The sequence below is a fragment of the Phytophthora cinnamomi genome, assembly GCF_018691715.1.
Source record: "Phytophthora cinnamomi strain GKB4 chromosome Unknown Contig92, whole genome shotgun sequence".
Classification (NCBI taxonomy): Eukaryota; Oomycota; class Peronosporomycetes; order Peronosporales; family Peronosporaceae; genus Phytophthora; species Phytophthora cinnamomi.
This window is the reverse complement of record NW_027151025.1, coordinates 1383438-1395722: the sequence shown is the minus strand read 5'-3', so window position 1 is coordinate 1395722 and position 12285 is coordinate 1383438. Positions and strand designations below refer to the sequence as shown.

At 54.4% G+C, this 12285-nt stretch overlaps 2 protein-coding genes across 2 annotated transcripts; one reads left to right on the top strand and one right to left on the bottom strand.

Moving 5' to 3' along the window:
- Positions 1 to 1130: 1130 nt before the first annotated feature.
- IUM83_02945 (uncharacterized protein) lies at positions 1131 to 4850 on the top strand (the record flags this gene model as incomplete). The annotated part of the gene is made up of 1 exon (XM_067926910.1): positions 1131 to 4850. The coding sequence occupies one exon, from the start codon at positions 1131 to 1133 to the stop codon at positions 4848 to 4850; it is 3720 nt and encodes a 1239-aa protein (XP_067784095.1).
- A 3147-nt stretch (positions 4851 to 7997) lies between these two features.
- Positions 7998 to 10752, bottom strand: IUM83_02944 (Gag-pol fusion protein; the record flags this gene model as incomplete). The annotated part of the gene is made up of 3 exons (XM_067926909.1): positions 7998 to 8095; positions 8179 to 8413; positions 9415 to 10752. The coding sequence occupies 3 exons, from the start codon at positions 10750 to 10752 to the stop codon at positions 7998 to 8000; spliced, it is 1671 nt and encodes a 556-aa protein (XP_067784096.1).
- Positions 10753 to 12285: the final 1533 nt, after the last annotated feature.

The window sequence follows — 12285 nt, the reverse complement described above, 5'->3', positions numbered from 1 at the left end:
ATGCATGTTAGGCTAGCAGTAGCAATTCAGTATTAAATAAACCGTCTACCCCGCACATCGACCACAACTACCGCGCTTCTCGACAGGACCAACACTCGCACCCACTTCAACGACAAACACTCTTCGGGCCCAACGCGACATCTTCGACGTGAGCCAAGGCCATGACAGCCGACCATTTCAACGCGAGCAGCTACTAAGCAGGGCGGCGGCGCGTGTAAGGTATCGTAATACAGTTTATCCTCCACACCGCAGTGCAAGTGCGGTAGCATAATTAAAGCGAAGTTTCTATGATCAACTGGTTGCTTGCCTTTCTTTCATTCGTCAGCGTGATGGCACTCTTCTCACTCGTGGAGGTTCTGTTCATAGTGGTCTGACATAGACGCCGTGGCCCGGCGCAATGTGAACCAAACTTACTCTTTTTTGCGCTTGCTCAGCGAGGTTGGCGGCTCTTTTGGGGGTCAGTGGTGATGTCCGCGACCAGAACCACCAACTTCGGGATCGCCCATTCACGCCAACACAAGAGGCACTGGCAGAAACAGAGAGGCTGTGCAGCTTAGAAGCAGAATTTACTTCATGATAAAATCCAGAGCTTCTCTGTGCTTTAGCATGGTTTAGTTTAGGAGGAGTGTCGGAGGTCGGTATTTTTTTTGTATTGGGAACGCGTTTCGTGAGGCGTAGTGGCGGTGTAGGTGCAAATATTTGGTGAAATTTCGACAGTCGACATCCAGTAGTTCACTAGTACTATAGTACTACTCATATAGTAGTTTAAATTTATGAATTGAACTACTAAGTACTATAGTAGTTTATATAATAGCGCTGCGAACTACTTACAGTGCTGGAACATAAAAAATGCTGCCGTCGTCAGGGACTATCATTGGGTCGACACCTACGCAAATTACAGTCTTACTTAAAGTACTCGGCTGCATGCGCCATCGATGCTGGAAGTACTCAATACCCCCCGCCGCGTAGCGGTGGCATTCGAGTATAGTAGTATGCACGTCGCGCGTGTATACGCTGGAGAGCACTGACGGTGATGTGTTAGAATCACCGAAGAGTCTCGAAGACCATTCGCAGGGATCTTCGGATCCCTGCACGCACATAACCAAACTCGCCAAATCTAGAACGGAGCGATGAACATCCTGGGGTGGGCCATCGGCGTCGCTGTGGCTGCGCTCTTGTTATCGCGTGGGGATGGAGGACCTACGCAAACTACTGTCGCGTATTACGACGACAACTCCTGCAGCGCTCCTCCCTACATCATGACTATCGCCCAAGAACTCAGTTGTACGCCACAGGCGGATCCCTCGGATCCGTTATGTGAAGACTCGGGGACACTGTACTACGTGAAAGACTGCACGCAGTACGACGCAGATGGATCGGACATGTACTTACTAATGTCCGACGCTTTCGGATCGAACGTGTCATACCTGATTGTAGAGGAGTACGACACAGACTCGAACGGGGGATGCAGCAGTAACTCCTTCATCAATGCGACTGCGTACGTGCTCGATGAGATCTGCCACGCAAATGCCGCGGGGACCACGAGCACCAAATTCACCATTGGCCACCACTCCCTGATCCTCACCACATACGAAGACCCGGACTGTAATTCTGCACTAAACTCGACGGAATTGACGCAGCCAAAGCTAACGTCTGGACAATGTATCGACAACGCGAGACGCTTCTATCTCGGCGGACCAGGTTTTCCTATGACCACTGTTGCGGTCTACGAGGACGACTCCTGCTCAGAGACGCCAGTGGAGATCAAAATTACACCAGACTTCGTGTGTGGAGCTAGTCGGGACCCTTTCAAAACGGTGTGTGGGTCCGACGGCGCGACGCTCTACTCGATCTCGAGCTGCACCTATGATTACGTAGGGTCTTCATCGACGGTCTTCGGAAATAATACGCCGTACATCGTCGTGGAAGAGTATTCGGATAGGTGGTGCAGCCAAGTGCAAAATATTACTGTCTTCATAGCGGACGGGGCCTGTCACTCCACCGCGGACGATACCACGAGCTTCAAGGTCACTCTCACGACGGAAGGCACAGCGACGATCACCACGTACAACGACACGTACTGCAATGGTATTGAGAGCAGCATGGCCGTGAGCAAGAAAACGCTCACGTCGTATTCGTGTCTTAGTGATGAGTACTGCACCTCGGACGGCGGCTACGGTTGTGGGAAGAGGTTTATCGTGGGTGGATTGGGAGGTCCGCCAGCAATGGGTCGAACGACGAGGTGTGCTGTGTATGATAGCGATTCATGTTCTCAGCCTGCTCAGACCGCCACTGTAACTCTGGAGTTAAGCTGCCCGTCCCAATCGGATCCAGTATGTGAAGAGTCGGGGACAGTGCACTACGTGAAAGACTGCATTCGGTACGACGCAGGTGGATCGGACATCTACTTACTAATGTCCGACGCTTTCGGTTGGAATGTGTCATACCTGATAGTGGAGGAGTACGATACGAACTCGAACTGGGGGTGCGACATTAACTCCTTCATCAATGCGACTGCATACGTGCTCGATGAGATCTGCCACGCAAATGCCGCGGGGACCACGAGCACCAAATTCACCATTGGCCACCACTCCCTGATCCTCACCACATACGAAGACCCGGACTGTAATTCTGCACTAAACTCGACGGAATTGACGCAGTCAATGATAACGTCTGAACAATGTATCGACAACGCGAGACGCTTCTATCTCGGCGGACCAGGTCTTCCTATGACCGCTGTTGCGGTCTACGAGGACGACTCCTGCTCAGAGACGCCAGTGGAGATCAAAATTACACCAGACTTCGTGTGTGGAGCTAGTCGGGACCCTTTCAAAACGGTGTGTGGGTCCGACGGCGCGACGCTCTACTCGATCTCGAGCTGCACCTATGATTACTTAGGGTCTTCATCGACAGTCTTCGGAAATAATACGCCGTACATCGTCGTGGAAGAGTTTTCGGATAGGTGGTGCAGCCAAGTGCAAAATATTACTGTCTTCATAGCGGACGGGGCCTGTCACTCCACCGCGGACGATACCACGAGCTTCAAGGTCACTCTCACGACGGAAGGCACAGCGACGATCACCACGTACAACGACACGTACTGCAATGGTATTGAGAGCAGCATGGCCGTGAGTAAGAAAACGCTCACGTCGTATTCGTGTCTTAGTGATGAGTACTGCACCTCGGACGGCGGCTACGGTTGTGGGAAGAGGTTTATCGTGGGTGGATTGGGAGGTCCGCCAGCAATGGGTCGAACGACGAGGTGTGCTGTGTATGATAGCGATTCATGTTCTCAGCCTGCTCAGACCGCCACTGTAACTCTGGAGTTAAGCTGCCCGTCCCAATCGGATCCAGTATGTGAAGAGTCGGGGACAGTGCACTACGTGAAAGACTGCATTCGGTACGACGCAGGTGGATCGGACATCTACTTACTAATGTCCGACGCTTTCGGTTGGAACGTGTCATACCTGCTTGTGGAGGAGTACGAATCGGGCTGGTGCGACAGTAACTCCTTGATCAATGCGACTGCGTACGTGATCGATGGGATCTGCCACGCAAATGCCGCGGGGACCACGAGCACCAAATTCACCATTGGTCACTCCCTGATCCTCACCACATACGAAGACCCGGACTGTAATTCTGCACTGAACTCGACGGGAGTGACGCAGTCAATGATAACGTATGGACAATGCATCGACAGCGCGAGACGCTTCTATCTCGGTGGACCAGGTTTCATTATGACCGCTGTTGCGGTCTACGAGGATGATTCCTGCTCAGAGACACCAGTGGGGATCAAATTTACACGAGACTTTGTGTGTGGAGCTAGTCAGGACCCTTTCAGAACGGTGTGTGGGTCCGACGGTGCGACTCTCTACTCGATCTCGAGCTGCACCTATGACTACGCAGGACTTTCATCGACGGTCTTCGGAAATAATACCCCGTACATCGTCGTGGAGGAGTTTTCGGATATGCAGTGCAATTACGCGCAAAATGTTACTGTCTACATAGCGGACGGGGTCTGTCACTCCAACGTGGACGATGCCACGAGTTTCAAGGTCACTCTCACGACGGAAGACGCAGCGACCATCACCACGTACAACGACACGTACTGCAATGGTGTTCAGAGCAGCATGGTCCTGAGCAAGAAAACACTCGCGTCGTATTCGTGTCTTCGCGATGAGTACTGCACCTCGGACAGCGGCTATGGTTGTGCGACGAGGTTTTCCGTCGGTGGGTTTGATGGCACTGAGATACAATCAGTGATGAAAGCTGTTGTTCTGTTTGACGACAAAGTTTGCAGCTCAGCCCCCGTCGTATTTACAGTCCATCTTGTCCAGACTTGTGTCATTTCAACGGCGTCTTCATGTCAGAGGGCCGACGTCTCGTACACACTGTACCAGGAAACCTACTGTGTTGACGAGTTAGCTGCATTTGCTGCGACAAAGTTTGGCAGTGTTCCTTACTTGATCATGGAAAGCTACGCCCCTGACACCAATTGCCAGACCCTAAAAAGCGCCGTGGTGTACAAAGTTGATGGGAAATGCTACCCGATAGTCGGCGATGGCACGTACTTCAAGATAGCCCCAGGTTTCGGGAGTTCGCTAACGATAGCAACCTACCCGACCTCATCCTGCAGCGACTTTGACGCCGAGTACGTTACCGTGGGGACCAAGTTCATCAATACGGGGAAGTGCTTCAAAGGGAGCCAGCAATTCTACGCCAACATGAGCGCCCTGTTTGCTCCAAGTCCGCCGCCGATGATAGACGTCGAGTCGTTGACCCGCGAGCAGATCATGTTTCCCGAGTGGCTATGGGAGCCAGCACCTCGTCGAATTTTCCAGAGCGACTAAGCACGAGTATGCCACACAATATTCGTTTTACCAAGGCTAGGTCAATCAGTTAGCTAGTCCCCGGTGCCTGTGTTTCTACTAATCACCTTGGTTTACGGTAAATCTTGCCCAACTTTGCGATCCGTTGAACGTGCGGCTGTGATGTCCGAAGGTCCTCCTGCACCACTTTGGCCGCGAAGATCCCGTGGATCTGCACACGCTCATTCTCGAAGTGGCTGGTCTTGGTTCCCAGCAAGGTTTCGTCCGATGCAGTTCTGGTGGCTCGGCGCCATCGCTGCAGTTGTCATCTGTGACTTTGTCAGCGGACGAAGCTACTGGCCCATTACAATTCTCTATGACAACAGCTCCTGCTCTCCACCGGCCAGCGTCGTGACGGTCCCTAATACGAATTGCTGGTTACCTCAGCCGACCACTATACCCCCGAGTGCCAGAACAATGTGAGCTATCTCGCGTCTGACTGCACATGGTACTACATAGGGGGGAATGACAGCTACGGACTCCTGCAACATGCATTCGGAGACTCAATGCCGTATCTAGTCGTCGAGGAATACTTTCAGTGGTCTAGTTCGTGGGCAGATGGGTGCTTTACGAGCTGGTAGGGCGGCAACTACGGCGTGGGGGACGTCACGGCCTATCGCTTCGATGAAGCTTGCCACTCGAATCGTGACGGCACGGCGGCCACGAAACTTACATTTGATCGAAACCTGACTATCACGAAGTACAATGATGCAGATTACTCTCGCAGAGTGTGGTGACGTGGGAGATGGTTACGCAAGGTCAATGCATCGATAATACGAAGTGTTATCTTCGTGGGGCAATGCCAGCGATGGCTGCGACTGCCGTGTTTGACGACATGGCGTGTTCGATTCCGACCAAGATCACTTTTACGCCATATTTTGGTTGCAGTGCTGCGCAAGATTCTTTCTCGTCTGTGTGCGGTCCTGGTGGGCCAACTCAGTACTCGGTCACAGCTTGCACGAGTGACTAATCCTCGTTTACGGAGACGATGTTTGGCGGTACTCGCTATTTGGCCGTGGAAAAGCACTCAAATTCGTCGTGCGGGGCGCTGCAGAGTGTGACTGTGTATGCAGCAGACGGCTCGTGTCACGCTAACAGTTACGATGGAACTAGCTTCATTGTGAGTCTTAACGCAGATGGGTCGGGAACAATCACATCGTACACGGATTCCTACTGCAGTCAGCTCAGGGACACTGTTGAGGTGACCAAACACATGGTTACATATTATACCTGTGTACAGGACAATAACGGGAGAAGTGGGTGTATCGAAGGAACCTGCTCCGAGCGTTATATCGTCGGAGGCTTTGGCGGACCGCCAGCGAAGGAATTGATGACAACTCTATCGGTATATGACAACCCATCGTGCTTGCAACCCGCAACAACAATGATATTCACGAGAGGATTGTATTGTACGCCACAACTTAACCCCCTGGAGCCTGTGTGTGACAACGTTAATGGAATAAATTCGATTTCTGATTGCGAGATTTACGATGCTGGAGGCTGGGATAGCAGCGGGCTAATCCACCAAGCTGCAACGTGTTCGCCCCACACGCTTGGGGTTGGTCGTGACTGTGCTGATGCGGTCCGAAGTCCGTCAGGCCGACGATGTCACAACGTATGACACCGCGCCGGTGCGTGCCCGACTGGCAGCGACACCTATTTTATTTACAACACAAAGTCGAGGTAGCTAGGCTACCAACCGAGTTACCAACTAACCTCAATACCGTATTCCTTATGTGCTTGCTGACTGATTCATTTTACTGACAAATCTAAGTAGCCAATCAAATTCGAGTGTTGATTGTACAGTTTTACTTTATGTGCTTGCTGACAGCTCAGCTCAACCACAAATTTCTCACTTGCAATTTCGACATAAGCAGCGCACAGCCGACGGCATGAAGCGGAAACCACCAGGACGCAGCCGCGTGACTGGCACCGGCCGAAAGGAGCCGAAGCATACTCGGGACTCCTTCACTAAGAGTGAGAAGCTGGAGATAGTAAGATTCTTTGCTAACAACAAAGTCGACGCTACGCTAGACAAATACTTTCCTAAGCTGGCAGGCCATGCAAGAGAGCAGAAGAGAAAGCTAATGTACCAGTGGCGTAAGGAGCACGACCAACTCGAAGAGTTGTGCGCCGACCCCCGCCAAGCAAGTCTAAAGTACATACGCCCGACCGGCAGCGCTACCATCCTCCCCACCGACGCTGAGATGGAGCTGGTGCAGTGGATCAACGCGCTGCTCCTGACGTTTTAGATGACGCCGCTGTGGCCTTCTTGAGGGAGTTCAGCATGGTAGATGAGACTGTAGGCGATCTCTCGTCTGACGACGACTTAGATAGCGATGATGGCGACGAGATCGACGAGTGGTAAGCGCGTAATACAATTTTCCGTTTGATGACTACTGTTACATTTGTCTACTGTTGCATTTGTCGAAGATTACTGTTGATCAATGTTTGGACGACAAGTTGCAAATCATGCAGATGCATGTCAGCAAGCACATAAGGAATACGGTACACGCCCGCCCGACACAAACAACTTGAGTTCCGTCCTGGTCGCCTCTCTAGCCACTCGGGCGTACGCCCACGCGCGCCTGCCCTAATCGTTGCAGCCGTCGAAAGACTTGGAAGCCGAGTGCTTCCTGGACGTCCCTCCGGAGTCGTCCACGCCGTACAGTCGTCCACCGAGCCGTCGCTGGTTACACGCCCCGTTCTACTCGCCGTTTCGTCCCTAGCACTCGTTCCGGGAGCGCGTCGTTCCGTTGGTCGGCCTGCTCGTCAGCCGTCTCGTCCTCAACCACTCGCCCGGCTTGCTCGTTAGCCGGCGGACTCCAAACTGCTCGCCCGGCTTGCTCGTTAGCCGGCGGATTCCAAACTGCTCGCCCGGCTTGCTCGTTAGCCGGCGGATTCCAAAGTGCTCGCTCTGCTGCCGTCTGGCACGGAAAAGATCTCACTTCGACTCGTCGGGCACGAAGTCCTACGCTCGCGATCCTGTCGTGCGGTAGCTCGTGCAGCAAATCCTGTCGCACACGAAGTCCATTGGGTTCACGTACTACACTGACGGCTACTTCAACACCGTCACCCGTCGCCTCATTCGCACCTAACGTCTCACTCGTTGCCATGACGCTGGCCTCCTTACACGACTTCCTCATCACCCGGGTCTTCCACGACCCGGTCGTCTCGGTAGAGTTGCTCATACTCGGCCACAGACGTCCATCGTGTTCGTGCGCGTCCTTCGTCAAGCCATAACTCCTTGTCATTTGTCGTCCATCGGTTCGGGTCGCCATAGGGGCACAGCTCGTATTCCAGTACGTACTGCCCTGCTCCGTTGCGCCTTCGCCGTCTTCGTCGTTCCACCACGAGTCCACGCGTGACGTCGTGTTCAGCAGTGTCGTCCACTGCCGCTCGCGGTCGCTTCGTTCTTCCAGCACTCGCTGTTCGCTCAGCAGTCGCCGTCGCTGCCAAAACAGGCGCTGTTGTCGCCGATACATCCCGTGCTGGCTGTTGATCTTCATATTCAAGCTGGTCGTCGATGCCGAGCGCCACTTGCGCTAGTAGAGGTTCAGGGTAGTGGTAGCTAATAAGGAATGAAACGTGAGCTATCAGTGTCGTAACCAGCGGGTTCCACAATGCGTAGTGGTCTCATCCACTGATGTACAAATTTAGTGGCGTTCTTGCCACGCGGCGGGTTGTGCATCCAAACCAAGTCGCCTGGCCGAAACTCCCGTCTGTTCCTAACCTTGCGATTGTAGTATCGCGCTTGGCGTTCTTGCTCACGTCTCCGAGCTTGTTCTGCGCATTCATGACTTCGCTCCATCGCCTTCAGCATGTTGGCGTGATAAGCAGGCAGCTCACCCGCCTCGGTCACTTCCGTGCGTCGTAGTAGTTCGTTTGGCGCTCGTAGGCGTCTACCCATCATGAGTTCGTTTGGGCTCAAAGACACCGTAGAGTACTTAGCAGAATTGTAAGAATAAACAGCGAATTTCACCCACAAGTTCCAATCTGTCTGGCGTTCGTCTTGCATGAAAGTCGCGACACAGTCCTTCCAAGAGCGGTGAAATCGTTCAACTAGTCCGACAAGTTGAGGTCGGTAGGGCACCGGGTTCACTTGGTGCGCCTGTAGTAGATCTACGAGCTCTTCAATAACTTTGCCAGTCATTTCAGGTGCTCCGTCGGTCAGTAGCTCGCGAAATACCCCAAATCGTAATACAACTTCTTGCATCAGGAACGTTGCAACACTTTCTGCCGTATGTTGCGGCACGCAACACGCTACAGCATATCTAGTCACGTACTCAACAGCTGCAATTACATATCTGTCTCCACCTTCTGCCACTGGAAAGGGGCCGGCAACGTCAAGTGCCCACCTGTCTCCAACTGCGCCACCTCGTAAACTACGTAAAGGCGGAATCACTTCGCGTGGCTTCGCTTTCCTGGAACCACATTCTTGACATCCGCGCACCCAGCGCCTTACTTCGCGGTATAACCCTGGCCACCAGTACAGCTGGGCTACCCGTCCGTATGTGTGAGGGCCACGCAGGTGTCCGCTCCACACGCTGCCGTGCATCTCCTTAAATACCGTCGACCACAATGTTGGTGGCAGCACCACACGCCATCCGTTCGTCGTCTCGATGGTCACAAGGCCGTACTTGCTCTCAGCCTTCATGCTTCCGTACTTGCCAGCCGCCAGTAGTCGCTTCACAAACTTGCTGCGTTGCTGCGCCGTCACGATTTCGTCGTCGCTCAGCTGGAGCGTGTAATCGTCCACAGGGGCGGTGTCATCGTTACCGTCCATGCCGTCCACATCGTTCGTCACCGCCACGGCGTCGTTCACCACACTCGCTGTCGTCGGGACCTTTTTCGTCTTCACGGTCGTCACGTTCGTCGTGCTCTTCTTGGCCGTGGCCTTGGTCGTGGGCTTCGCCTTCGTTGCAGGCGTCGTCGTTGACTCTACAAGCGTCGTCGCAGTCGCCGGAGCTCTCGCACCCGATTTCGCTCGCGCTGTCGTCTTCGGTGCTCGTTGTTCGTCGGCTTGCGCTTCTTCCACGGGTCGAGCAGAGACTTTACCACGTCGTGGTGCTGGCGTCGTCATCTTCACGTGCGTTTGCGTTGCTGGCGCGCGTCGTCTGCCTCCGCGTACCGCATCACTTCGTCGAGCTGAAGTTGTCACTGCTCGTCGTTCGTCGTCTCGTGCCACATCGGCTCGTTTTGCAGGGGCTCCGTCGTCACACGGAGTTGGTGCTCTCATTAATGGCACGGTACCCAGCGTCGTTCGGGTCTCCGTCCCCACCATCGTCGTGATCATCGTTCTGGGATCCACCGTTGTTATCGCTTCTCGTACGCCTTCCAGTGCATCCGTGCTCACTGTCCGTGTCGTAGTCGTCGTAGCTGTTGGTGGATCAGCGATCGGCGCCGTGTCATTGACGTCGTTCGCCTCATTCACGTCGTTCGTGTCGTTCACGTCGTCCGTGCTCGGCACCGTCGTCGCCCAGTGCACGTGCCTCTGTGCTTGCTCGCGAATGCGGGCACTGCGTCTCGTTGCAGGCGCATTCGTCTTTCTAGTGCGTCTCCGGCTACTCGTCGCGGTCGTCACTGTCGCTTCGGGTAGCATCGTCACTGCCACGGCACTGCCTCCGCTGGTCGCCGGCGCGTCCGTCGCTGCGGGGCTCTCGTTCGTGCCGCGTGCTACTGCATCGTTCATAGTTGGTGTGTCTGGCTCGTCGTTGACAACACTCGCCGCCTCGTCATTTAGCGTTGCCAAGCTCACGTCATCGTGGTACTTCGTTAGGTGGCTCGTCGGCACTGCGTCGTTCGTCTTACGCGCCGCGGCGTCCATCATGTCCACGTCGTCGTCCTCGCGCACCGCGTCGTTCACGGTGTCTGCAATGTTCATCGTGGCGGGCACCGTGTTCGTTGTACCGCCCTGCTCCCTGCTCACGCTGGTCGTCACGTCCAAGCGTTGCGCTGCCGTTGCGCTGCTCGTGGCGTCATCAAGGGCTGTGTCGTCGTTCCTTGTTGTGCGCACGTCGATCACTGCGCGGGTCGCTTCACTCAACATCGGGTCTGTCATGGCACCGGTCACCGCCGTGGCACCTTCAATGGCCGTCGCCGTGGCGCTGAGCGCAGTCGTCGCGCCATCCGTCGTGACCGTCTTCGTCGTGCTGTCCGTTGTTACTGTCACCGCTGTAGTCTTGCCCGTCGGGACCTGCACTGATGTCGGCGCCTTGGACGTCGGCGTCACTGCATCTGGCACTTCGTTGTCGTTCGCTGCGTGTACCACTTCGCCACATACTGAATCAGCACGTATCGCTTCGTCTTCTGTTGTCTTGCCTGTCGTCCTGGCTGTCGCATCATTCGTCTGGCCGTACACAGCTGCATGGTGAGTTGCGTCGTCCGGTACCACCGTTACTGCCGTTGGTGATGCGGCACTTCGCCCAGAACTCGTACCACATGTCATTGTTGCTGCTACTGATGTCGGTGCTGGCGAGCCGGCCGTCACTGCCGTACTCGTACTGTCAGTCGCTGCGGCGCTCTCGGCTGCTGTCGCCTCCTTCGACGAATCACGTGCTCGCGAACCAGTTATCGCTGCTGCGTTCGTACTTGCCTCACAACGTCCTTTTGGCGCACTCGGTTTCATCTGTCGTCGTCGTTGTCGTCCCACCGCTGCTCGGACAGCTGCAGGCGCCCTGGATAAGGCGTCTGCGACTACATTGGTTGCGCCAGGTCGGTACGCGACCTGAAACTCGTACTCTTGTAGCACTAATGACCAGCGATGCAATCTCCCGGCCAAGTTCGGTCGAGTCATCAACCACTTGAGTGCCGCATGATCCGTAATGATCGTGAACGCTCTGCCGTACAGGTACGGGCGGAACATCTTTACGGACCAGACCACCGCGAGGCACTCCAGCTCGGTGATCGAGTAATTCGACTCAGCTTTGCTATTCACCTTACTGCCGTATGCAATCGGCTGCCAACCGTGTCCTTGGTCTTTGCATGAGGCAGGCGCCTAAGCCAACCTTGCTAGCGTCTGTCACCAAGTGGAACGGTAGTTCAAAATCAGGGTAGAGTAGCAAAGGTCGTGTAGTGAGCAGCATCTTAACTCGTTCAAATGCAAACTCTTGCGCCTCACTCCACTGCCACTCCATGTCTTTCTTCAGTAGTCGCGTAAGAGGTTCTACTATCGATCCAAAACCACTTATGAACTTACGATAATAGCCCGCGAGGTGAACAAATCTCTTCACTTCCGTCGCATCCGTAGGCCGCGGGAACTCCCGTACCGATTTAACAAGTCGCTCGGCGGGTTGTACTCCCCGATCACTCAGGTGATGCCCAAGGTACTCCATTGAAGTAGTAGCGAACGTGCATTTCTTGAGCTTGAGACTTAGGCCAGCCGATCTTAATCTCTCTAGTACACCTGCTAACTCCA